This window comes from Pollachius pollachius, assembly GCF_949987615.1.
Source record: "Pollachius pollachius genome assembly, chromosome: 12".
In the NCBI taxonomy this organism is placed as follows: Eukaryota; Metazoa; Chordata; class Actinopteri; order Gadiformes; family Gadidae; genus Pollachius; species Pollachius pollachius.
In genome coordinates, this window is record NC_136945.1 from 20,850,751 (window position 1) to 20,877,996 (window position 27,246).

Consider the following 27,246-nt stretch of genomic DNA (forward strand, 5'->3'; position numbering starts at 1 on the left):
ACTGAGGGTTCGGGGGGGGGGGGGGGGGGGGGGGGGACACAGCAGATAACTGACGCTAACAGTTGGGCTGTTGGTCGCTAGGTCCGAAGAGACGTCCGCATTGGTGGAGGCCGAGAGAAGCAGTGATTAGCAGTGCAGGAACACGCCTTGTTCAACGTTACTGTACACATTGAGGAATAGTAGTAATAATAATAATAATAATAATAATAATAATAATAATAATCATTTACAGACTATTTACATGTAATCATTGCTCAGCAGTCCCAAGTCTTACATGAAAGGAGGACCTTTTCACTGTCTTTATTTTACCAAAAGTAACACGAAGGTGGCTCAGCTGTCTGCTCTATTTACACTCCTGGGGAGATCGCCATATCTTTTTACAGACACACATCTTCTGAGGTGAAATGTGAAATGAAAAAGGGATAAAGAAGACCAGAAGAGAGAACCCCAATGCTACATGGCCGACCCAGGGGACATGGGAGCCCTGTGTTTGATAGAAGTAACAGTTTAGGAAATCAAACATCGAGAGGAACAGAAACGTTAGGCATCCACGGCATGTCACAAAGAACCTCACACAAACATTTAAAAAAATATAGTAAGTAAGAGAATGTAAAACAATCACGCTCATTGGAACACGTTTTCTCTTTTTTAAATACCAGCGATTTAAACCTACATTTGGTTTTCATCGAGTTCTTTATCCGTTTATATTTTACTTACGGCCATTGAGGGATACATCTGGAACCAAAATGGAACAAGCCAATTAGTGGTGTGTGTGTGTGTGTGTGTGTGTGTGTGTGTGTGTGTGTGTGTGTGTGTGTGTGTGTGTGTGTGTGTGTGTGTGTGTGTGTGTGTGGTCGGTCGGTCAGTTGTAGGATGGATTTGTTTTTCCATCCTAATTACTCTGAAGTTCTGTGAACACTCTGTAATTATTCCAGTCTCTGCAACGCTAATTGGGCTGAATTAAATGATTTAGGTAACTCCATCGCTAATTAAGGGCCAGGTCTTATATAAATATATACTTTGAGACGAGAAAACTAAATTAACATTCATGTTCTGGAAGTGATGGTGCCTTTCATAAAAGACACATACTTTAACTAAAAATAGAATTGGAAAACACTCAGTAAAAAAGTAATTCACCGGGTCCTTTACGTTTTCAATATGAAGATTATAACAGTTTCATTCTAATAGTCATTGCGGTGTGCAAACGCAGCAGTCCTGAGATCCGGTCATGTGGAGGTCCTCATCAATGTTTTCTTTTGCCGGACAACTAAGATGGACGACTGGTCTTGGCAGAGTGCCTTCCTATATCAGCTTAATATCCTATCTGAATATCTGCCTTAAGCTACTGATTATTGGAACTACATACAGTATGTGTAAATAAAACATATCAGTGACTTACATATGTGACTCAAACCCAGTTATATCTACTTGATGAAGACTATAGGCTAGGATACCATTCATGTCGATCGATGTCAACAGTAATAGTTAAAGGTGATAGATGAAGGATGTAGGCTTAAACACTACTACTATGGCGTGTAGAGGGAGTAGGATAGCTTCACGTTACTACTACAGATCTATAGTGGAGGGAAGAGAAAGTAGGCTAAGCTTCAGTAAACACTACTACTACAGCTGTTTGGTGGCCTGTGATAGAGTTGGCTTAGCTTCAGTAAACACTTTTACTACAGCTGTATGGTGGAGTGTGCTATAGTGGGCTGAGGCTTCAGTAAATACTACTACTACAGCTGTTTGGTGGCCTGTGATAGAGTTGGCTTAGCCTCAGTAAACACTTACTACAGCTGTATGGTGGAGTGTGCTATAGTGGGCTGAGGCTTCAGTAAATACTACTACAGCTGTGGTCCAGTGCGATAGATGGGGAGTGGGCAGAGTTCAGACACTAGTACTGCTCCTGCGGCAGCCAATCGTCGGTGAAGAGACATTCTGTGGGTGAGAAGGGGCGGGAGAATCGTCAGCCTGCTGAGATTCCCTATCGCACGACACATGATCGGACTCCTTCCTCAGCCACTACCTCAATTCCAGCACCCAAAAAAAAGACATAAACACAACGCATGTTTATAAAAAAAAACAAAATAATGTGATAACAGTTGGAGAGCCACGCTTCAGTCAGTTAGGAGGATGATTTACAGAGCATTTCTTTATTGGACGAAGGAAAATAAAATAATTGCAAACAAATCAAACGATGATGGAAAAAACAGCTGGGGGGGCTAGAGGCTAACAGACATTCAACCAGCGGAAGAGCGCGGAACATTCTCTGCCGGAGTGCTGTAGAGGAAGGTGTGACCGAATCCACTCTACCACGGCGTCCTAATGTCGAAGGCAACCGTAGACCATTTGGATCCACTAAACTTCCTACAAAGCTTTACCGGTTTCTTAATAGTGAAACGAGGTCAACTACACTAGAGAGAGTATAATACTGAGTTTGAATTGATGCCATATAGACTGCCATTTGTTCTGTAGTAATAATAATAACTATTGATAATATTATCATTATTTTTACAAAATACTATATGCAACGATATACACAGAGAGAGAAAATATCTTGTGACTAACTTTTTGTAAATGCTTCCATTATTGGCACATTTAGGACTGTTTACAGAGATATCACAGTGTGTACTTTGAGCTACGGCTAGGATGAAATAGTTAGCTTTCGGCGGGCTCGCCACCTCACCTAGCCAGAACGCGGCCGCGCGAGACAAACGTGGTCGGCTGGGAACAAGCACACTGTCACTCGTCACCCAAGACGTCCGATCGAGTCCCTCTTCGGCCGCTGCTTCGGGTTCCGTCGTCAGGGGAAACAGTAGCGGTGGTCTTTTTTTACTTTTGTGCATGCTCAGCCGCTTTGTCTCCGGCGGGGAGTCCGGGGAGTTCGTCGTCGCCGTGGCAACCACAGGAGCGGCGCACAGGGAGTGCTTTTTTCATAGTCCGCCGTCCCCGTTAAACAAACCGCCAACGCCGACGACTGTGGCGGCGGCGGCGGCGGCAGCGGCGGCGGCACAGGAGGAGGAAGTAGAAGGAGAAGAATCAGACACAGGGAGTGTTCTGTGTCGGGACCAGCGTGACCGGGGGCGGGTTCACTTCCTGGGGTCCTCCCTGAGGTCCTCCGGCCCTCACACCACTGTGCTGATGCCGCTGTGTTTGGGTTTGGTGCTGCTGGCCGCCGGAGCCGGGGTCGCCGTCGGGGGCCCGTGATGGTGGGGGCCGTGAGGGGCTCCGTGAGGGGCTCCGTGAGGGGCTCCGTGAGGGGCTCCGTGAGGGGCTCCGTGATGGGCTCCGTGGGGGGCTCCGTGGGGGGGGTGACTCCCATGGCTGCCGTGCCCTTGCCTCTCGTAGGTGTGAGGCGGGTAGGCGGAGGTCGACGGCTGCTGCAGCTGCTGCAGCTGGGGGGGAGGGGCGTGGAAGGGGGGGTGGGGCGGCGGATGCTTGACCAGGGCGGGGGGGTGGTAGTGGTGGTGGTGGTGGTAGGGCGGGGGGTTCTGGCCCACGTGGCAGAACTGGGCGTGGTGGGGGTGCGTCTGCGGGCCGGGCGGCGGCGCCGGGCCGTCCGCCTCGGAGCGGGCCGTGTGGTGGAGGTTGGTGGGGTGCAGCGTGTGGGAGATGAGGGTGGGGTGCGCCTGGGCCTGGGACTGGGTGGGGCTGGGCGACTTCGCCCTCCGGGGGCCGAACAGGGTGCCCAGCAGCGAGGAGGAGTTGGGCAGCGACTGGCCGCTGTGGCGCGACGGGCAGTCGCGGCCGGGCGTGGCCGCACGCCGCCGCACGTGGGGGCTGTTAATGATGGAGCCCTGGGGGGAGAGGAGAGTCAGGGCACGGAGCTGGCGTCACACAGGGAACACACGGAGCTGGCGTCACACAGGGACACACGGAGCTAGCGTCACACAGGAACGCACGGAGCTAGCATCACACAGGAACGCACGGAGCTAGCATCACACAGGGAACTAGTGCTGCCGCGATTGGTCTACGTCATCGGCCGTGGAAATTTGTCGACGGCAATTTTTTTAGTCGACGAGTCGTTTTACTATTGACCGCCGGAACCATGATTATATATGAGACTTTCCCCCCTCAAAGTATTTAAAGATGTTTCGATAACTCATCGAATATTTCAATGCATTTAAAAATTCGATGAGCCATCGAAACATTTTCAAATACTTTGCCCATCGAAGGATTTAAATATGTTTTGATCTGTCATTTCATCTGAAATATTGGACGGCGTTTTGGGCGGTCTTAAATTACGCGGATGGTAAGCGAATTGTGATTGACTTTATCAAGGCGATAAATCGGTTTGCTGAACCGAACTTAGGTGTTCACATGACAGTTAGCAATTCTAATGATTGACTGACTCAGAACGATGAAGCCCATTAGCGTGCATGTAAACGTACCGACTCAGTGGCTCAGTAGTGTGGCACACACGGTTGGGTTAACATGCACTGTTTCCTAACACGCTGCAGTGAACGCGTTGCCACAACATTGTAAGACGGTTATTATCAGGATCGGTTTAACTCAAACGACACAAGCACGCAAAACATCAGCTTTAGACCAAAACAGCCAAAACATATCTTAAAAGCCATGCAAAACAGATTATCCTCAGTGTGTGAGTGTGGTGCTTGTTAGATAGAACCTTGTTCTTCTCTTGCTCTCAGATGTCTGTAATTACCGACTTAAAGGTTGGCAACTGGGAAAAAAAAAATTCTCTTCTAAGAGATAAATAGTCTTTGTGGCTTAACAGTGTGCAAATAGCTGTATGTCTGGGTGGAAAACAGCCTTTGTTTTGATGTATAATTAGCGGAGTAGCTACGTAACAGTGGCAATAAAACTAAATGTATCATAAAGGCGGGATGGAAACGAAGGCCATTGCAATCCTTAATACTGTGTAACTTCCAAAATAAACTAGGTTTGGGAGGAAGGCTTAGGTCAAGTACACCACAGCAAGTTAGGCGTCTGCAGTCATGTCATGCTGGTTACACGAGTGTATGAAACAGTGAAAGGGAGAGAGAGAGAGAGGGAGAGAGGGAGAGAGACAGAGAGAGAGAGAGAGAGTGTCAGGGAGTGAGAGGGGGGCCCATTCTCGACAGACGGGACAGTTCTGTGGCAGTCAGCCCAAGGCATGCATGGTGACCAAAGACAGGCAAGGCAACAGTCCAACACCAAGACAAAATACACAGCGACAGAAACTAAAACAAACAGAGAGCTAGGCTAGCACAGCGCTCCAGCACCACGGCGTGGACAGCCCGACATGCAATGGCTTCCTACTTACTTCCATATTGCTGTCTAGTGATCCTGCACTGCTGCGTCGCCCACGCTTGCCTGCCCAGAACACGTGACAGCACAGGTTATTAGAGAAACCACATAGCATCCAGGACTAGCGACTAGGCTAACTAGCGCCACGGATGGCTAGAGGATGGCCAGCACTAGCCGCTAACTAGCTATGGCTAACGGAAGCCTATCGGAGAGCGGTGAGAGGAGAGAGGACCAGAAGCAACGGACGCACAGCAAAAGCTAATCACTACTGAGCGCTGTAAAAGGGAAGGAGAAGGCAGCAGTGTGTGCTTATACACCAACAATGAAAAAAGCCTGGAGGAAACCTCAGTTTGACATAAATGGTTTGTTTGATCATTTGCAGGAAGTTCGTCTCCCAAGCTGTAACTTTCCGTAAGCCCCTGATCAATGTTGCGGTACTGCACTGCGGTTTCACTTTTTAATGAGAACTCCATAGACACTGCTAAGACAGCTAAATGTTGACTTTTAACGTTCACATTTGAGTAATTCAGGTGAACTCTTCGATCTTGATAGAGGCACACACAAATTGCCATCTTGAAAGAAAAGTCCTCCAATTCCAATCACGCTTAACGAGACAATTAGACCAATAGAGAGATATGTTCAGCCCATGTCGCAGCCAAATGTCCGTTCATGTCCGTGTGTGTGTGTGTGTGTGTGTGTGTGTGTATGTGTGTGAGTGTGTGTGTGTGTGTGATTAAATGTGAGCCCACATGCGAGATCCCCTCAAGAATGTCTGAATAACAAACATGCCAACAGGACTTCCTTATAAACCCAGACTCCCGAATCGTGTGTCACTCAGTGACCACGTTAAGACCCTCCCACTGACGCTAATCGCCATTAGAACACACCTCCATCCACCTCTCTCATTGTCTCTGTGTCAAGAGCCTCTCAATCCCCCCATCCAACATTCCCATGGTATGGTGGCCTGCAAGGGGCTAACGCTACAAGGAGCAGGCGCTACAAGGAGCTAACGCCGCAAGGAGCTAACTTCAGCCTCAAGGCAAATCACTTGCCTGTCCAGACGGACACACAAGCAGGGTGATGACATCGTCCGACTGAGTGGGACAGAGGCAACAACAGTTACACCTATGCAGCCTGCATGCACCTATTCTTTGTTTGACACGTTCTACTACTATTAAGGCTAGAAGGCTCCTACATTAAACTGTTCACTTAAAGGGGCGATATCACGCTACCAGCCGTTTAAAAGTCTGCCTTTTCCTGTGCCCTAGTGACATCAATAGTGGGCGTGTCCACCTAGAAGTATGCTGGATAGATCAGTCCACCAGCCTACCAAGTGCACTGTGGCAAACAACATCACTAGTGGACACGCCCACTAGTGATGTCACTAGGGCACAGGGAAAGGCCGATTTTCCAAACGGCTGGTGGCATGATATAGCCCCTTTAAACTACAGTAAATCAATTCACTGTAAGCCGTTTTTGGACAGCTTCTGCTATATAGTCACTACTACTCAGTTTATAATAGTTAATATGGCAGTGTGGATGTCGGGTGGAATCGAACCCAGGACCTCTCGGCCGGGAGCCCAACACCCTCTACACCGCGTCACTGTCACTGCCAGGGCCGGTGGGCAACGCCGTCTCACCTGCGTCCGACAGGTCTCGCAGGGAGCTACTGAGCGCGCTCCGCTTAAGCCCCTCCCCCATGGCGTAGCTGTCGTCCAGGCTGGTGCGGCTCAGATGGCCGTTCCCGGTGTCCTTCTTGACCCCTGACCCCTGCGACCCCATGCTGGGCCGGACTACACCCTTCTGCTTCTCCAGCTCGGCTGCAGAGGAGAAGACAGCGTTAGAGGGAAGGGTAGAGGAAGGAGAAGAATGAAACAGGATCTGATGCTACTAGGGGGTGGGGGTTCAAGGGGATAATAGATGGAACCACTAACACATGGAACCCCATGAAGATATGGGGGGGTCGGTACAGCCGGGCGATGGTAACCAGAAGGTTGCTATTTCGATCGCCTGAGTTTTTGAGTTGTCCCTGAGCAAGACGCCTTTCCCTAATTACTGTCGCTTTGCATGGTTGACTCTGCCGTGAACGTGTGCATAAATGGCTGTAAATCGCTCGGCACACAAAGGGCCTGCTAAATTAAAATTGACGATATAATTAACATTTAGTCATGAAGCGGATTTGTTTATGACTTAAAAGGAAGGCTTTGAACAATCGAAACCTACAACAAAAAATTCCAAATTGGAAAATACATATACACGCTCAAGTTTCTAATGAACAATGTCTGGACAAAGCCACTAGACACAGCCGTTATGGAGGACTTTAAATGGCGTGTGATGGCTCATGGCCGCCCCCAGACCCAGGGGCCCTTAGAAGTGAACCAAGGGGGCCCCAGAGGGCCGCTTACACTCAATGCGGTACTTCTCCATCTCCTGGACCTCGGCCACAGACTCCCTCAGGTCGTCGGTGAACTTCTTGCGGTCCTGGGGGTTGGGGGCGTTGAAGTTGATCAGGACCTTGATGTCGGCGCCCGGGACCGCCGACGTCAGCCGCACCCCGTTCGGATAATCTGGGGGAACCATGGCAACAGAGACGTGTCGTTAATTGATTTATTCTTAAAATGTATAACAATGAAATTAATAAATTATAATATAATTTGAACTAAGTAAATACAAAGTTAAAATTATAAAAAATAGAAATCACTTATTTTAAGTGTTTTTTTTAACTAAGTAAAAACTCTTGTCCCAAGTTGCTTACACTGGTTCTCGAAGATGATCACTTGCATGCCGTACAGGGAGAAAGACTGCCTGAAGCTGTACGTGACCGAGGTCCTCTTCTTCTGGAAGATCTTTGTGACCTGTGGAGGAAACAAAGAGATCATCGTCAGTGTTGCACCGAGACATGGCCCCTCTCAGGCCCACACTCTAACCTGAGTTACACTGGGCTTCTGGTCTGGGTTTCCCCATCCAGCATCAAAGAGATGTTATCACTGTACATGTCATCAGTTCTTCATCAGATAAGGACCACAGCTCACCACACCCACATGCCCTGGGCTGCCTCTGGGGATTCTGGGTAACCCCGGCTGGGCCGTGAGTTGGCTCAAGTATGGTTATGGCCTTTAGCGATAAAGACCATAACTATACTACGGCCAACTCACGGCTTTTAATGTTTAACCTCTCTTATCGACTTGTGTTTATGGTTTATTCATGTTTTTTATGTCACTCATAAAAGCATTAAATCATTCATGGGGACTTTCATGATCCTATTTTGACTTTCATCTATCTGATCTATTTTTTGTCTTTTATTCTTTTGGAAAGGTTTGATAGAAGTGAGATGCATTATTGATTAGTTTCTACTGGTGCGGTGGGGGAAGGGAGGCTCACCACCAGCAGGTCGTTGAAGAGGAAGATCTCTCTCTGGTGCACGCCCAGCTTCTGGGGTTTGGTGGGGTCGGGAACCTCGAAGAGACGGCAATAACACACCAACCTCCGGTGGGGCAAGGAGAGGACCTGCACACACACACGCACACACACACACGCACACACACACACGAGCAAACACACACACACACACACACACACACACACAAGCACACACACAATCACTCTCAATAAGGTCAGGATAGTCTACCCTAGACGCTTGAGGAAGACACCCTCACCCCTACTTGCTACGCACTGACCTAGATCTACAATAAATCACACATTTTGGGATAAAAGCTCCTGCTAAATATTCAATGGGAGGGCTGTGTTTATCACTTTATGTCCATTTAAAGTGCCCTGGCTTCTCCTAGGGCTGACTCTGGCCCAGAGAGCTCCCTGGGAATGACACTGGAGGGAAGGAGAGGAGGTGGAGGAGGCACACAGGTAAGGCAGCCTCCCCTCAGTCATATTTAATGGGAGTGCTATTGGTCCAGGGCTCAACACATTGGGTTTGAACAGGACTCAAAGAGATAAGAGGAAGGGATACTTACACAGCCGAGACCGTGGTGCAAAGAGCCAATCTGAGGAGTCAAGCATGGATAGAGAGAGAGATAGGAGAGGGGGGGGGAGAGAGAGAGAGAGAGAGAGAGGGGGGGGGGGGGGAGAGAGAGAGGGGGGAGAGAGACAGAGAGATAAATAAATAGAAAGATATATATATATATATATATATATATAGAGAGAGAGAGAGAGAGAGAGAGAGAGAGAGAGAGAGCAATAGAGAGAGAGAAGTGGGACGAGAAAGGGAGAGGGACAGAGACAGGGAGAGAGAGAGAGATAGTAACACAGAGAAAATGAGACGAATAGAGGGCGAGAGATTGTGCGAGAGAGATGCAGTTAGAATAGAATAGAATAGAATAGTGAGAGCGATAAATGGAGAGAGAGAGAGAGAGAGGGAGGGGGAGGGAGAGAGAGACAGAGACAGAGAGAGGAACATATTACTAGACCGTCACCAGAGCACAGGGTTTATTAAAAGTGACTTCCCCGTGCTGCAGGAAGCCAGACAGTCAAACAGTCTGCCCTTTGGGGGGGGGTTGTGTGATGAATAAGTAATGAGCCGCAGGTCACCTGACAGATCAGTGAGGGGGGGGGCGCGGCAGACAGGGGGCGGGAGACCACAGTGATACGGTTGATTCGATTGGACGGTTGGCTCTTCCCGTGTCCCTCGTCTCGGGCCCCTCTGGTTCTCAGGGGCCCCAGACGAGTCACACAGCTTGAGGGTCTCCGGCTGGTGTGAGATGTTAAATGTGACGAAATGCAAGAGGCATCTGCTCTTGTTAAGGATCCTCTGTGTTTGTGTGTGTGTGTGTGTGTGTGTGTGTGTGTGTGTGTGTCTTTGTGTGTGTGTGACTGAGTGAGTAAGTGTGCGTGTGTTTGTGTGTCTGTATGTATGTTTGTGTGTATGTGTGTGCTTGTCTGTGTGTCTTTGTGTGTGTGTGTGTGTGTGTGTGTGTGTGTTTGTGTGGCCATGTGTGTGTGTGTGTGTGTGTGTCTTTGTGTGTCTTTATGTGGCCGTGTGTGTGTGTGTGTTTGTTTAACTTTCTCCAGCTTGTTTTGACAGTGTGGTCCATTGATGCACCACTGCTCGTGTCGGACCGTTGAATAGTACATGGGGAACGGGAATAGCTTTCCTCGGTGTGTGTGTGTCTGTGTGTGTGTGTGTGTGTGTGTGTGTGTGTGTGTGTGTGTGTGTGTGTGTGTGTGTGTGTGTCACGTGGGTGTGTGTTTGTGTGTGAATGTCTGCGCACTTCTGGAAAGACTTAGACAGAGTGGAAAAAGAAAGGGGGAAATAGTCTCGGCCCATTAGACCCTGGAGGGGGGGTGGGGAGGTGCGACGAGGGTGGAGAGGGTGGTGGGGGTAGGGGGTGGAGGGGGGGACGGGATGGAGGGTGCAAAGGAGGGGGGTGGAGGGAGATGGAGGGAGATGGGGAAGGTGGAGGGGATAGAGAGGATGGAGGTTAAGGACAAGGTCGAGAGGTTGGATAGGGTGGAGGAGGAGGTGGAGGAGGAGATGGAGGAGGAGGTGGAGAGGGTGGGAGGGGTGGAGAGGGAGGAGAAGGTGGAGAGGGTGGGAGGGGTGGAGAGGGTGGGAGGGGTGGAGAGAGGGAGGAGAAGGTGGAGGAACTCACAGGCTTCTTCCCCACGATGAGCTTCTCCACCTTCTGGACCTGGGACACGTGGTCCTCGTTGGTCTTCAGCTCCCGCTTCCGGATCCGCTCGTAGATCCCCACCAGCATCTCCCTGGGGATGTCCTCCCCATCGTCCACCCCTGGGGAGGGGGAGAGAGAGGGGGGAGGGAGGGGGGAGGGAGGGGAGGGAGGGGGAGAGAGAGAGGGGGAGGGAGGGGGAGAGAGAGGGGAGAGAGAGAGGGGGGAGGGAGAGAGAGAGAGAGGGGGGAGGGAGGGGGAGAGAGAGGGGGGAGGGAGGGGGAGAGAGAGAGGGGAGAGAGAGAGGGGGGAGGGAGGGGGAGAGAGAGGGGGGAGGGAGGGGGAGAGAGAGAGGGGGAGGGAGGGGGAGAGAGAGAGAGAGAGAGAGAGAGAGAGAGAGAGAGAGAGGGGGAGGGAGGGGGAGAGAGAGAGAGAGAGAGAGGGGGGAGGGAGGGGAGAGAGAGGGGGAGAGAGAGAGAGAGAGAGAGAGAGAGAGAGGGGGGAGGGAGGGGAGAGAGAGGGGGAAAGAGAGAGAGAGAGAGAGAGGGGGGGGGGGGGGGGGAGAGAGAGAGGGGGAGAGGGAGAGATTGTGATTAATGATCACAAGTTATGAACCCAGACTGAAATTTTCCCCTGGTTGTGTCTGAATTCCTGCCTTCAGAGAAACACCTCGCATCCTCCTCCTCCTCCTCCTCCTCCTCCTCTTCCTCCTCCTCATGCTACATTTTAATTACCACGCCTCCACCGGACAGTGAAATGAGTTAGCCCTCCTGTCCACCCAGAGCTAATTCCCCTTTGGAGAGAAACCCAACCAGACACTGGCTCAGATCCAACACGCCTCTCACAAAACAAATAATTCACCCACAAACAAAACTCTAATTCACCCACTAGTTAAGCTCAGTGTTTTAATGAAAAGTGGAATGCAATGGGCGGCAAGGAGCTTTGCTTTGTACCAACATCTTAACAATACACATAAGTGGAGCAGGGGAGTGTCACTGTTCAACTCCCTGCTCAGAGGCACAGGGGTCGATCCCCAATGTCCACGTCCTGCCTCTGTGCATCCTAGAGAAAGTTGTATCTCAATTCACTTGGATAACAGCCGTCGTTTGATAAACTCAATAACCGCCGATGTTCACCCGGAGATTGATACCTCAGAGGGAATGGTACCAACAACTCATGAGTGGTGTGGTTGTGCATTAAGGTGTGGGTTGAGCAGCACGTGTATCAGGAGGTACAGTGGGTTGGCTGGTAAGCGGGAGGTTGCTAGTTCGATCCCCAGCTCCTCCTAGCTGTGTGTCGAGGTGTCCCTGAGCAAGACACCTCCCCCTGACTGCTCCTGAAGAGCTGACTATCACCTTGCGTGGCTGACACTGCCGTGGGTGGTAGTTTAGTTAGTTAGTTTTATTTGTTTGTCACATACACAATTGTACAGGACAATGCGTAGTGATATTCTTATGTACCAGTCCGGCTGTAATTTAACTATATAAAGTACAAGATTATAATAAATATTGGGTGGTCACTGGGTGTGTGAATGTGTGCGTGAATGTGTGAATGTCAGGCAGTATTGTAAAGCGCTTAGAGTGGCCACTGGTTAGAAAAGCGCTCATCATCATCTGAGGGGTTAAAAGTACCTCTCAGGTTCTTGACAAAGTCCTCGAGCTTCATCTTCCTCTCGGGCTTGACGTTGGGGCTGTACATGTCCGTGTTGAGGAGGATGATGGCGAAGGCCAGGATGAAGATGGTGTCCGGGTTCCGGAACTGTCGCACCACGCCCGGGTTACAGATGCAGTAGCGCTGGCTGCAAAACACACGCGAGAACACGCTCAGGTCGGGAGCAACGCATACAACAAATACCTGCACACAACACGTCAGACACACTTATAAACACACACACACACACATGCATATCAACACCCACAGCCTCACACACACACACACACACACACACACAGCAACACACACACACATACAAACACACACACACACATACAAACATATAAACACAAACACACACATACACACATAAACACACACACACACACACACACACACACATTCACTCCCACACTCACCTTCACCCAACCGCCTCTTAACTAGGCATGACAGGAAGTACGAGTGAAGACTTTAAGAATGACCTAAGTTTGAACCCCACCTCTGGAGATCTTTATTGGAAAGTAATCATTTCTCCAATGACTCCCTCCTCGTTCCACAAGGGGGATCAATACTGACATGGGCGTGCAACTATGCAATCTCCTGGCCAGCCATGAGAGTGATGCATCTTCCCCACAGCCCAGAGGTGAGGCTGTGGGGTCTGTTTGCCAGTGACGGGGGGCGGCAGGAGCTCAGGATGTAAAGCGGGTTTGGCTGGTAACCAGAAGATTGCGAGTTCGATCCATGACTCCCCTTAGATGAGTTTCGAGGTGTCCCTGAGCAAGACGCCTCACCCTGACTGCTCCCAACAAGCTGGCTGTCGACCTGCGTAGTTGGCTCCGCCGTCAGTGTGTGAATGTGTGAATGAATGGTTGTAAGTCGCTTTGGATGAAAGCGTCAGCAAAATCCCCTAAATGTAAATGTAAATTTAAATGTCAGATGATCAGTTATAGCTGGGGACCCCTAGCCTTCAGATGCAGATAACCGCCGTCTTAACACCGCCAGAGACAGCCCTGGCTGGGCTGATCAAAACGTACTCTCGCTTGCGTCTAACAGCGTTCCACTGTGACGTGATCTGAGGGGGAAATAAACAGCCCTCCAGGGCTCACAATGGGTGTCCGTTCCACCTTTCAAAACCATTTCACGAATGAAGAAGAAGAAGCTGGCACTTGGAATACTTACACGCCCCCCCCATTACCTTGTGCCAGGTGATGTCATTTTCTTTTCATGCTTTGACTTGAGCGACGTGACTTGCTCAAACAATTTGGAATGTTATCCGCTCAGATGTGCTCGGATAACACGCTCGGATAATTCTAGGGCCTGATAATTCTAACATTGGATAAATGTCGCACGGCTATCGGTGCTGTTGCTGTCCATTGATTTTGGAGTTTGATTACACGTCTCATGACAAAGAGTCTTACAATATGATAGCATGGAGACAAATTGTTAGCAAAAGTGTTGACCTGGTCAGAAATAAAATCGCAAGCAAAGATGTGGGCATGTTTCTCGTCATCAGAAACTATACATAATAAAACATTTATCCTGAATTGCTAACGATAAACAGTTATGAACAGTAATGTTAACAAATGTAAATTGTTGATTTCTTTTATGAAATACATTTTCATTTTTTACTCGCACTTGGTGTTCGGGCATTATTTTGACGTGGAGGCGCAGTGAAGGAAAAGGGGCGACCTTCTTGGGTGATTGAAGGCATACACTATGGTGCAGGGGAAGGGCCAAAACTAAGACTACTGAGAACCCGGCGGACGCTATATCCATGCAGAAGCCAGCTACTGATCTGGCCAATGACACGCTGACGCTGGTAAAAGAGCGGTCAAATATTAGGGATCAAATATTCAAAGATGTCCTTCATGATTACGAAAATATACGTTTCTTCTCACCGCAAAATACACATTTTAACCGACTTGTTTCCTGTCATCAGTGTTTTATGTCCATGTTTGTAGCATTGCCTAAGCATTGGCATGAGCAGCGAAGAGGATAGACTCGAGTCAGAACACATCTAGAATGCTGTGCTCAAACCAAGGACCTTAAACAACCGACACCGACATATTATGGGGTCAGGGTAGCACCAGTGGGACTCAGACCGCTATCACGCGCAGTGTGAACGCCTGGGGCAAATTTAGCCCCAGGCTTAGCGGAGGCCTTTCAGACCATATAGAACGGTCCGATGGAGCACCAACCCACCTGTACGCCTCAATGAGCCGCTCCACCTTCTGGGCCTCTCCCTGCACCCTGATGTGGGCCTGGAACTTCCTCAGGGCCTCGTCCAGCTCCATGGCTGAGAAGTCCATCTCGTCCACCACACAGCTGGGAGGAGACAGAGACGCAGAGAGGCGGCCGGTCAGACAGCACACACTGAGCACAGAGCAACCGCTCACGTGTCTAAGACGAGAGAGTCGGGCATCCTACACCTTAGAAGCATTGTGTAGTACTTTTTCTTGTTGGTTTCGGTTTACTATTATGATAACGTTGTCTTACATTTCTTAGATTTTCTGATGTGAGAATGCAATATTAAAATGACAAAACCAAACAAAAAACATTTGTTAAAGAAAAGCAATATGTGTAGAGTACACAAGGCGATTCAGCTCACAGACTCGGTCTTACACATTCAAGTTGAGTTGTGTAAGATTAAGCCCCTCCCAGTAAGTAGCCAGGGGACCTTCAGAACTGAAATAACTCAACCTGCTAACTGGCTTTGCAACTGCGTGACGCGACCTAGCATATCTCTAAGACTATTGAAGACAAAGAGAGTGGTAAGGGCTGGCCAGCATTTTGTATTTGTAGATTATATCAGTTATCGGATGTGCCTTCACTGATCACATAATTGAATGCATGCAGCATTGACTACAGATAAGACTAATTTCAAGCTACAAACTAGATGAAATGTTACACTTTGTGACTTTAAAGCAATATTTCATCCATTATGCATATTTGGCCTCATATGGTAATCACTTTTTTTGATTTACCAAAATGTCCTGACCCTAATCACTTTCTTTGGGCCGATTAGCATTTAGACCATTTTACTCCGCAGAAGCCAACCTCATAAGGGTATGATATGCTCCGCACGATAAGCTAATAAGCTAATCAGTTAATCAGCCCAAGCGACTTGTGGGAGCAGAAAGGGTGAAATATTGCTTTAATGCAGTGTTTTGGGGCGAATCTTCAATCAAACACTTAATCACTCCGACACAATCACACACAACACACACAGACTGTGAATGAGCCATTCTTTAAGTGGGTAGCATATCCCGTGAGCAATCAATAGTGACGGACGAGGCCTTGAAGCGGGAGTGGACCAGACATTCATTTGGAGAGGGTCACGCTGGAGTAACAAAGGTCAAATGTCCCTCGTTTGGATTCAGAGGCGTGGGCCAAAGCAGCTCTTTTAGTAATCGGGCGTCATGTCATCAATGCAGTTCAGCGGTGGACGCTCTGCTTTGCATCTCAGTGAACTTCACCGGAGTTCAAGGGCGGGGACCACGGACGGCATCACAAGCCTGGGCGAGGCTGCACGGCAAGGCCTTGAGACCACACACCCCAGCCCGAGCGCTGCGCTCAACTACCTCAGCTGGATTCCTGGCACCCGTCGTCGCTAAGAGCAAGCAAAGGTCGATCATCAAAGCCACAACTCTTCTCTGCTTCGGCACCGCAGTGGTGATACGAGCTCCCCGCCCGAGCGAGTTGCTCACCAGCTTCCAAAAAGAGACTCAAGACTCGCATGTTCAGAGTTCACCCTAGACACTGCATAGCCTTCCCCCCCTCTTTCTTCTGACAAATATACTCATTGTAAATCGGTTTGGATTAAAGCGTCTGCTAAATGCCCGAAACGCAAATGTAAATGTCCTGTAAAGTTGTCGATACGGAATATAAAGGGCTGTTGAGATTCCGGAGCTAAATGACAAACTGTCATCGCTCGGACAGACGTGTGGCAATGATGTCATACTGCACGTGTATGGGTCTGGGGGGTCAATGAAAGGTCAGTGGGAAAGGGGTTGATGTTCATGTTGTGGTTGAGATGTGCCCCCCACCTCCTAGGAGAACATTGGTTCTGCCAGTGACGAGGCATGTCATCATTTTGTCAAGTCTGAGCAGCTGAGCTGATGCAAAGCAAAGCAGCTATTGCAGGCTCCAAGTGCCACTTAGGTGGACTTATGTGACCCATATGTCTTCCTCAGCAGTCCCTCTGGAAGTAGTCTGGTACGTAACGGCATAATCAGTGAAGTCTCAATCACTACTAGAGTCACTCAACATGCACACATTCAGTCTTTAGTATCAGTGGGCTGGAATTGAAGTCACCATGTTATACAGACTGGGAATGAGCATGGATATAAGTCAGACTCTAAATGGGTTGAAGATTGTCGTTTTATCTGCAGTGCCCTCAAGAGAATCGATACCCCAAACCAAACAGCCGGACCAAATACTTAAATATGAATGTATATCAGCAGATGGCTTTTCCCAAAAATAAGTTACAGTTGGGGTTGGATAATCAGAGAATACAATGAATACCGGAGTGGGAAGCACACATTTAAGTGATGCTCGCCCCTGTGTGTCCTCATGCACACCGGCGTGCATGGAGCAGCAGGAATTAACAGGCCTTTTTATTCTGATTTGATATTCTCTTGTTGGATTTGCACTCTGCTTCTGCTGCTCTAACACGTTCCGAGTCCCCATTCCAAGATGAATAAAGTGTTCTGTCTAGGGGTACGTGAGGGCCAGTTTGGGGGTTTAGAGTTTGTTTTCTTTAGTGTGGATTTGTTAGTCTCATTGAAAGGATAAAAGGTATTTTGCAAAAGAGCTGGCAAGAAGCAGCATACAATCATTCAAATAAACCAACACAACACACGATTGAAGACTGGAAACTTGGAAACGTTAATAAACAGGATCCACGTGAAATAACACAATTTGAATCAGTAAAGCTGTGATGAGGACAACAGGTCATGACATTTGCAAGGGGGAGTTAAGGGGTTAAGGTTACTGGGTTAGGGTTAAGGGACCGAGGGTAAGTGGAATACGGTTAAGGGGGTAAGGCTTAGGTTAGGGTTAGCTTAGGGTCACTTACTCCAAAACGTCCCGGTTGAACTGCTTCTGTCTGTTGCCCAGGAACTCCCCAATCATCTGCCTGCTCAGGCCCTTCCTCTGCAACAGGAAGTGGGCGACGCCCACAGGGGTGTCCGGGACAAAGTTCCTGTCGATTAGATACTGGACCCCCTTCTCTGGCTTCCTGGAGACACAGCGGGGGGGGAGACAGCAGGGATCAGAAGAGAGACAGTCAGAGGACAGGAGGAGGGGAGGCTCCTCACATCTGTGATCACGTCTGTGCTCTTGTTACCCCAGGATTAATGTTACCCCGGGATGAATGTGATCCAGAGAGGGAGGAGGGTAATAACGGGGAATGGGATGTGGGCAGTGAGTGACTGTGTTTATGCATAGGCCTAGTCTGTCTGTCTGTCTGTTTGTGTGTATGTGTGTGTGTGTGCATGTGTGAGTGTGAGATTGTGTGTTTGTGTGTTTGAGAGTGTGATATTATGTGTGTGTATGTGTGTGTGTGTGTGTGTGTGTGTGTGTGTGTGTGTGTGTGTGTGTGTGTGTGTGTGTGTGTGTGTGTGTGTGTGAGAGTTTGAGTTTGAGCGTGTGTGTGTGGGTGGGAAGGCAGGTTTTTCTCTCCACTTGCCTAATGACACACGTTGATTAAAAGGAACATAATGTCTGGTTCGGAGGCAGAGCAAATGCTCAATCACCTCTGATTAAAGCAAAACAAACTCCATGTTGCAGACCGACATTCTCTCACTACACGCGGTCGGAGCAGCACTCACTTGTATAAGAAAATAGCCAAGCGAGACGGTTCACATCGAAGAACCACACATAAACACCCAACCATGTGATAGCAGGCTGGTTAGTGGGGTGGGCTGGCGTGCCAGGCTATCATATGTGTCCTCCACCTGCTTCTAAACCACCCTGTCTCTGTATACACTGCCTCACCCCTCTGTTTTCACGGCAGGGGACGACCGATGGAGAGAGGCCGTGCATTCACTGCGACTAAAACAACAATTACGCCCCTGATGCTCTGGAGCCTCAGTAAACAGCAACGAAAACGCGCAGGCTGGTTCTCGTTCTCTCAAAGTCGCCCCAACCTCTTTCTCTCCGATCTCAGCACCTTGTCGGTCATGTGATCTCAGCAGGGTGAGCGCTACGTACTTGTTGAAGAGGTTGAGCCCGATGCGGTAGTGCCGCTTGCGGATGATGTCGTTGCTGAAGGCGGGCGAGTCCCAGCTGTTGCGCGTCTCCTTGTGGTACGTCTGCTTGCTGAGCGTGTGCTCCCGCAGGCTGTCGCGCGACGACGACTCGGAGCTGCAGTTGATGGTGTCGTTGGAGTTGGACGTGCTGTTGACGCTGTCGTTGTCCCCGTCCGAGAAGTCCGACTCCGACTTGCTCTGCCGGTTGGCCGTGCCGTTGATGGCCAGGTGGCCCTCCAGCTGCCGCGCCCGCTGGTGGTGGTGCGCTGCGTGGTGGTGGTGGTGGTGGTGGTGGTGGTGGTGTCGGGGGGCGCCGCCCACGGCGGCCACCGCGGCGGCGCCGGCGGCAGAGGCGGGGTCCTCGTCTCCCCGCGGCGGCCCCCGCGGCGGCAGGCCCCCGTGCTTGGGGCTGCCCTGCTGGCTGCCCAGGCTCCGCTCGTAGGCGTTCTGCCGTTTGAGCGAGCCGCGGTCCGAGCGGTCGCTCAGCTCCACCGAGCTGTCGCTGGGCGGCTCGATGGTGAGCAGCGGCAGGTGGTCCACGCGCAGCCGCTGCTCACGCTGCTCCTGCTGCTCCAGGGAGGGCGTGCTGCGGCAGCTGGTGTCCGTGTCGCCCTTGGTGTCGTCCTTGCTGTGCACCAGGGACCAGTAGTCCTGGGAGGAGCCCAGCGAGCGCAGCCGCAGGTCCGACTCCGTGCTGGAGGGCCGCTCCCCCGACTGGGTCAACGCCAGCGGCGGGGACAGCTCCTCCTCGTCGATGTAGAGCGTCACGTCGCTGTACGACGCCCGCATCTCGTCCAGCTTGCGGGGCTCCGAGGACAGCGGGGAGGGCTTGGCCTGGTAGCTCAGGAGGTGGCTTAAGTCCCGCTCGGGGTCCGGGCGGGGCCGCGGCGGCAGGGCGTCCGGCGGGCCGTCCTCGCCGTGCAGGCTGCGGCAGTTCAGGGCGTCGTCGATGGACTCGGCCAGGGACTTGACCTGCCGGGAGAAGGCGTCCTCCAGCTCGGTGATGGCGTCGGTGAAGTCCGTCTGGGCGGTGGGGGCTTTGGGCAGCACGCCGCCGCCGGGGTCCCCCGTGCCGCCGGCGCCGTGCTCGGCCGCGACCAGAGCGCCCAGCTTGGCGCCGGCGCCGCTGACGTCGTCCGTAAGGGAGACCTGCTTGCCCTCGAAGTAGGAGCTGTGCACTTTCTCGGGCCCTTCAAAGGAGAACTGCATTCTCATGTTGGACAGGACGATGCGGCGGGACATGCGGTTCTCGGACATGGAACTCCGGAGGCGCTCGAAGTTCTTGTTCATCTGGTACTGGCGGAAGGCCGTCTGGATGGTGCGGGCCGCATGGCGCGTGATGAACCGGCCGCCGTATTTTCTCTCTAGCATCTCCACCTGGGCATAGAACAGAGAGAGATGAGGAAGGTTGGAATGACACCGCCTACCACCCTCCGCCTCCTCCATATCCTCTCCTCGTCCTCTTCCTTCCCCTTCAGTATCTCCTCATCCTCATCCTCTAATCACCCCCTTCACCTCCAGGAAATGAGTAAAGTTCAAATGAAACCAACTCCCTGCCTTCCATCCCCTTCACCACCTCCACCTCCTCCACCGCTCATTCAACCTCCACCTCCACCTCCACTTTCAAACCACCACCTTCCCCTTTGGCCACTCGGCTCTTTAACCACCATCTTCCCCTCTGCCACCTCCACCAACTCCACCACCTCCTCCACCTCCTCCGCCTCCTCCACCTTCACCCCCAACCACTCAACCCAACCAGCTCCTCACCTGTTTGTCCTGGAGGTCGGCGGAGAGCTCGTAGCTCTCGGAGAGCGAGCGGGAGCGTTTGATGGCCTCCTCCTCCGCCTGCTTGCGGATCACCGACTGCGAGGGCTGGAGCTTGGGCCTGCGGGGCCGCTGGTGTCCCGGCAGCACCACGATGTGTCCGTACAGCTGCCCGCCGACGCCAACGCCGCCGTCGTCCAGATGCTCCAGGGACCGGGGGCCCACGTCCCGGTGGTGGTGGCTTACGGGGACGCAGGCGTAGCTTCCTCCGGGGCCCAGCGAGGGTCCGGCCTCGCCACCTGCAGCATCACCTTCCACGCTGCGCGGAGAGAGGGGAGGGGAACACAAACGCAAGGAGACGTCAGCAACGACAGCGGGCTGGGGTCCGGACGGTCAGTGCTGCCTGCAGAGGAACAGGAGTCGGCGTGGTTCGCTCTATAGGTCTTCTTCCGCCTGTGCTAGAGTGTGAGTCATGTGAGGCGCGACACACCCGCACTGTGAACTTTGATCCGCCGGGTATAAAGACCGGAGAGAGTATTTATGGGAGCATTCAGAGGGGCGGCTGACAGTCTTACAGCTGCGTCCACTTTAGAAGCATGATGTAAAACTGTAAATAGTGCTTGATGCACACTTGGATACGTTCCACACACAGACACACTCGCACACACACACACACACACACACACACACACAAACACACAGATCCACAATCAAGGTAACCCCTTGATTGATCAAGTAAATTGAAGTGACATAATATATTATATATTCCGGGTTCAATTGGCTTTGCTGGACCTCACAGCAAACTAAACTGACCCTTATGCAACACATAAATACTACACTGTAGTATCAATACCACACTGTTTGAGCTCCCGGCATTGTGGCGCCTCACTGCCACTTCTCCATGGCCCTATGCAGAACTAATTGTCATAATCTGCTCACTAGCTCCCCGCCCCATAAACTGCAGTGATTGGCTAAGAGGGTTAAAGTGCACCGTGCCACGGTTGCCTGTCGACAGCTGAGAACCAGCTAGCCTTGAAGAATAAAAGCTCCTTGATTGTAAAACAAAGCCAGCGCCGGATTAGGCTCAAGTGTAATTCAGTGAAAGTAACAAGTGCTGCATTGAGTCCGTGGAGCAGAGCTAAAACGCTCACAACAAACCTGGAAACCGTGAAGGAGATTCAAACGGACAACTCGGAAAACAACAGAGATGGAAGTAGAACCGTTTGCAAGGTGTGTCGTGTCAGGGAGTCTCAGAGAAGCTCCTTGTGACCGTGACTCCTGAGAGTAGGGTCAAGATGAAACCTGTTCCTTCTGATAGCAGGGGATTCCGAGACGGCAACAATAACAGGGCGGGAATGCCCAGTAATTGGGTTTCTTTCACTTTCGTTTCTTGCTAATTCCTTCATATTCGATCTCTACCCTTTTGTGGCCTGCCAGACAGTGTTGCTTCACAAGCACTTGCACAAAATGGATTTAAAACAGGACTAAAGTAGTATCAACCTTGTGTTGTACATTTGGATGGTAAACTGGTTAAATGATTCATGAAGTATATTGTAAATAGGAACATCTTTCAATGACTTTCCCACTCGCTCACTGGCATCACCAGACGTTGCCAGACACACACACACTTCATGGCAGGCCTCGCCTTGCCTCAAGGCTCACTGGCCTTCGAGGTCAAGCGCTCCTAGCTCTGAGAACCAGACCAGTCCCAGTTTCAATCTCTCCAAAACGTTTCCACATCCGCCTTCCTGCTGAGACAGCGAAAAGGCCTTCTTTAAACCGATAGTTCCCATGCAGAAGGAGTTGTTTATCTCTAACCAAGGATGTGAGGCCAACAGCAGCCCCGTCCAACCCACACGGAATGCCCAGACGCTGCCTACAAACACGTTGTTTTCTGCTCTTTGTGCTGACGACGGGGTTTAAGGGTAATGCGGTGATGGTTACTTGTGTGGTCTTCCACTTCACATCCCAGTGATTGCTCTCTTCTGGCGGTTTCGGTTAGAACTTCACAATAACAGCGCTTGTGGTGAATCGCAGGCAGCCAAACAAATGAGAAAAGTAGTTGCGAGGATGGCATCCATAATGAATGATGTAGCTGTGCAGAGCTTCTCAGCACTCCAATTAAGGCAGTGTGTTCACAAAACAACCAAGTGTTTTTAGAGGTTGTTTCAATATTTGTTCCTAACCGCGAGGGCTCCACATACCAAAGTGAAACACGGGTTATAGTCTTAATAGCAACATCCCTACTTCCTGTCAAGTAAATTCCTGTGAACACTAGTTTAGAAATCTATTCCGGTTTAGACTGGAGTATTCGACACAGAGCCGCCTCTGCCCTTCTGGGATCTCTTACTTTCACAGCTCCATTCCGAGGTCCATCAATTACACATTAATTATTTTGGTATAATTTGAACAAGAAAAAGTCTGTAAGGTTGTGACGGCGTTTCTGTGATAAGGGGGGCTGCCATTGGCTCTTTAAAAGATGGTATTACTCACAGTTCATTTCCTCTAATCTCCCTGAGGAGCTGAGGACTATCTGTGGCGGAGAGTTGGAGATAATTGTCCGGAGCTGTTTAATTTTCCTCACATTTGTCATGTTCCACAGGGGATCAGCCACTACCTTTCCATCGGCTGGCAGTGACTCTATCTCCGATCTGCTGCCCACAATGATGAACGACTCCCCGAAATGGGGACATAAATCTAATAGAGAGAATATGGCCGGCCTGTCAAACAGCCGCCGTGTCACTTTGAAGCGTGTCAGGTTTGATACACCCCAATAAAATAACAACAGTCCACAGCCACGGAACCGCAAATAAATGAAAAACGCCCGACAGACAGACGGACGCAGTCATGGTTTATTTTAGATGATGGAACGCCGTCAATACCGGGTCAAACATATTTAGGGAATCTGCATTTCGAACCACAAACTTTACAAACGTTTACACCCCATGACTCATGACCCAATCATGTGTGACACACACACGCACACATGTGCATACACACACACACACAGGCACATAGAGACACACAACCACACACGTGTGCTTTCCAGTGAGTAGCCGGGTGTGTATTAATACATCGAGAAGAGGACCTTGACAACAGAACTTAGTTTGCGATAGCTGCAAAGTCACATTGAACCACCATTGTACCCTCCCCACCCCCTCCCCCACAACACACACACACACACAGACAACCCCCACCAAACACTCACACACACACACACACACACACACACACACACACACACACACACACACACACACACACACACACACAGTAATCAACCCCACGGTGCACCTGCCTGTTTTGCCAGGCTCCCCTACACCAGATGTGAGCCCGCTGGCACGGGCCCATATATGGGTGTGTATGAAACGGCACTTCCTTTCCAAATGCTCTCTGGGAAGATTAGGACGCATTCCAATAATGACAAAGCGCCCCCTTTCCACCTCCGCTACTCCCCAGAAGAACAAAAGGAGACAGGGAATGACACTGAAGGTTTCACTGAAATACGGTCGTCAGGCTGTGGATGACCTTCTAGAAATAAGTTGAGAGCAGAGGAGAAGCCGGGACAAATATGAGTCACAGAGGAACGAGAGAGGAGCCGAGATCTGCTCTGTTGTGTCCTGAACCCGTTCGCCCATCAGCTGGATTCACAGTGACAGTCACAGCATGCCAGTTCTAGCCTCAGTGAAGATTGTCTCTAACCTCTCGGAAAATTAAACACATTCTCCTAACAACGCTGGTTTTAATCAGGAATGCATAGAAGAGGAGAAGGAAGGCAGGATGAACCGGGCCAGGCCGGTCGCAAACCGTTTAGCAACGGATCTAAGTGCGTACGCGGCTGGCTTGTTTCCTGTCGCGTCGACTTGAGTTTCATCATCGTATGAAAGGAACGGCTGGGCCCTATTTATCCTGCAGCTGCTCCGAGCTCAGTGGATCTGGTTGGTGGGTGATAGGGCAGCTCCACGGTGGCGCTACTATATCTGCCATTACGTTTAGACGGTCTCATCTGAAGAGACTTCCAGGTGGGCTCGAGAACTATCAAAGCTATACAATCAATAGTTGAGCAGTTCAAGTTCTGAGTGCAGCAAGACCAAATCACAAAAAACAACAACCCTGTCCATTATACACACCTTTCTATTGATTTCTCCACCAAAACAAGAGCGTGCTAGTGGACGTTGAAGTCATGCATTTGGCTCAGGAGATAGAGCGGGTTGGCTGGTAACCGGAAGGTTGCTAGTTCAATCCCCGGCTCCTCCTAGCTGGAGTATCGAGGTGTCCCTGAGCAAGGCAGCTCACCCTCACTGCTCCTGACTAACTGGCTGTCGCCTTGCATGATAGACTTGATGGAAAAGTGCTATATAAAGTACATCTTAAATCCCCCAAATATTTCAAACCCAGCAAAGAGGAAGGGAACCGAAAACGTGTGAAACAAAACCGGCCGGTGTTTAATCTCTCACCACCTGTTAGCCAGCCGCCACCACTCAGGAACTCATAAACACTGAGCATCAACCTCTCCACCGCTGGAGTTATTATGAGACGGAGCTCCGCCGGGGATGTGCGGTGAATGAAAGCCCTGCCATCACATCGCACCCGCGGCAGACAACAACACTGACAACACTTTCTAATAAGCTGCTCGCTGACGAAGGTGAGACAACAGATGTGTGGGCAGGCCTGAGAGCGAAGAAGTGTGTGTGTGTGTGTGTGTGTGTGTGGGGGGTTTGGGAGTCGGGGTGGACACAGATTGGAGTGTGGCAAGCGTGGCAACTAATCACTTTGTCATTCGACGATAATGAACTCATCCCACCTTGCGTCTGTCACTAAGTGAGATTACTGGTGGATTACAGACCTCGCTGACGGTGCGTGAAACACGCGCTGGTACACACGCAAAATCAAAGGTACGCTCGTGTTTATTAGCGGTTACTGGGTTACTTTCCCCTGTTAAGACATGACACAGTGACGCTGAAACTGTTTAACTGAACTCAACAAAGCAGTACTTTCTAAGCCTTAGCGACGAGGGGAGGCCGTCCCTACGGAAGCCTAGAATGGCCAACACAAATTTGTGTTATTTTTGGTTCTGTTCTGAAGTAGAAACCTTGTCAGTCATGTGACCTGAACCGGCAAATGGGCTGAGTGCTTGGCGGCATAACAAAATAAACACACGCACACAATGTTCTGAGATCACTTATCCTTAACGGGTGTGTCTCTGTGTTATCCGAGATATTTACACAGCTCAACTCATCGTTGTATTGTCTGGCAGTAATCAGTGACAATCAACCAGGAAATCAACAAGCCAATCGAGAAGCAGCAACAAACCCCCCTCACCCCTTAACGCAAAAGACGAGTGATTTTAAAACACACACGCGACGCATACGCAAACACACACTCTGGCGTGTGCCTCACAGACGTCCACAGTGTGTGTGTGTCCCATGGCTCTTCTTACCCATAGCTGTCAGAGCTCAGGTCGAGCAGAGACCGGCTCCGGTCCGAGGTACACTGTAAGCACCACATGTCATAGCCTCCAGAGGAGCTCCATCCCAACACCGCTTGCACCGAGCCCCGTCAGGGAGGAGGGGGGGGAGGGCTCTCCCCGGACCCCCTGGTCCCACCGTGTTGAGCAAATACTTTCCCTCCCCCGTCGTTCTCTCTCTCCCTCTCTCCCTGTCCGTCTCCCCCCTGTTTCTCTTCGCCTCTGTCACTGTCGTCCCTCTCTATTCCTCCTACCCTCTGTCGTCTCCCTCTCTCGCTCGTCCGTTCCCGCTCTCCTTCCTTCTACCTCTCTCTCTCTCTCTCTCCCACGTTCTCCACTGATCGCCCCTTCCGCTGTGGTCCCAGCTCTGGCCGAGTCCTTGTGGCGGGAGACGGAGGGGAGGAGGGGAGGAGAGGAGGGGGAGTGAGGGGAGGGAGAGGGGGGAGGAGGAGAGGGAGAGGGGAGAGGAGAGGAGGGGGAGGAGGGGAGGGAGAGGGGAGAGGAGGGAAGTGAGAGGGGAGAGAAGGGAGAGCGGAGGGGAGGGGGGATTTTCTCCAGAGAAAACCAGTTCCAACTGATGACCCATGGGGTGAGGGGGTAATGGGGGGGGGGGGAGAGGGGGAGGAAGAGGAAATGGGGAGGTGTACGTCAGGACGGCGACCATCCGGAGAGAGGCGGACGTGTTATTAATAGCGGTCCAGGCATGGCGTGGGGGGGAGCCCCAGAGTAGATAAACCACTTCAGCTGCGGATCAGAGTGAGGTCGTCACACACACACACACACACACACACACACACACACACACACACACACACACACAGGCGCGCACACAGACACACACACACACACACACACGTACACACACACACACAGGCATACATACACTCACACAGCACATTTTGGATAAGTTGCATTGGTGGCGGTACCAATGTCGTGAGATTTGAACTCTTTGGTTTCACGTTGCAGGAACTGTGTTTATACATGCAGTATGAGTACAGCCTACATACTGTACTCATACTGTATGGACACCCACACACCATCGGGCCGTAGAGTGTGAGAGTGTGACCGACGGGTTCAGACCAGACGAGCCGACGGTTGCGTTGTGCCGCTCTTTGAAAAGGTATTTATAATAGAGCAGCTGCAGTCTGCATGCCTGGCTGAACCTCTAAATAACGCAGGAAGTTTTGACTGTGCTCTCCCCTTACTCTGGTGACGCTTTTTATCATCTTGAAATCCAAAA

At 50.8% G+C, this 27,246-nt stretch overlaps 1 protein-coding gene across 3 annotated transcripts; it reads right to left on the reverse strand.

Annotated features, from left to right (window-relative positions):
• Positions 1-93: 93 nt before the first annotated feature.
• On the reverse strand, positions 94-26,204 carry iqsec1b (IQ motif and Sec7 domain ArfGEF 1b). Of its 3 annotated transcripts, XM_079748045.1 has the most exons (14): positions 25,980-26,204; positions 20,543-20,858; positions 18,738-20,152; positions 17,602-17,763; positions 14,727-14,849; positions 12,503-12,669; positions 10,854-10,993; positions 9,219-9,248; positions 8,632-8,757; positions 8,006-8,105; positions 7,656-7,817; positions 6,891-7,070; positions 5,267-5,316; positions 94-3,797 (listed from the first exon to the last, which is right to left on the reverse strand). In XM_079748045.1, the coding sequence occupies exons 1-14, from the start codon at positions 26,045-26,047 to the stop codon at positions 3,126-3,128; spliced, it is 3,711 nt and encodes a 1,236-aa protein (XP_079604171.1). In that variant the 5' UTR covers positions 26,048-26,204; the 3' UTR covers positions 94-3,125. The 3 variants fall into 3 exon arrangements, with proteins under 3 accessions (XP_079604171.1, XP_079604172.1, XP_079604173.1); XM_079748046.1 differs by lacking the exon at positions 9,219-9,248; XM_079748047.1 differs by lacking the exon at positions 5,267-5,316 and having other exon boundaries at positions 3,656-3,797.
• Between the last annotated feature and the right edge of the window lie 1,042 nt (positions 26,205-27,246).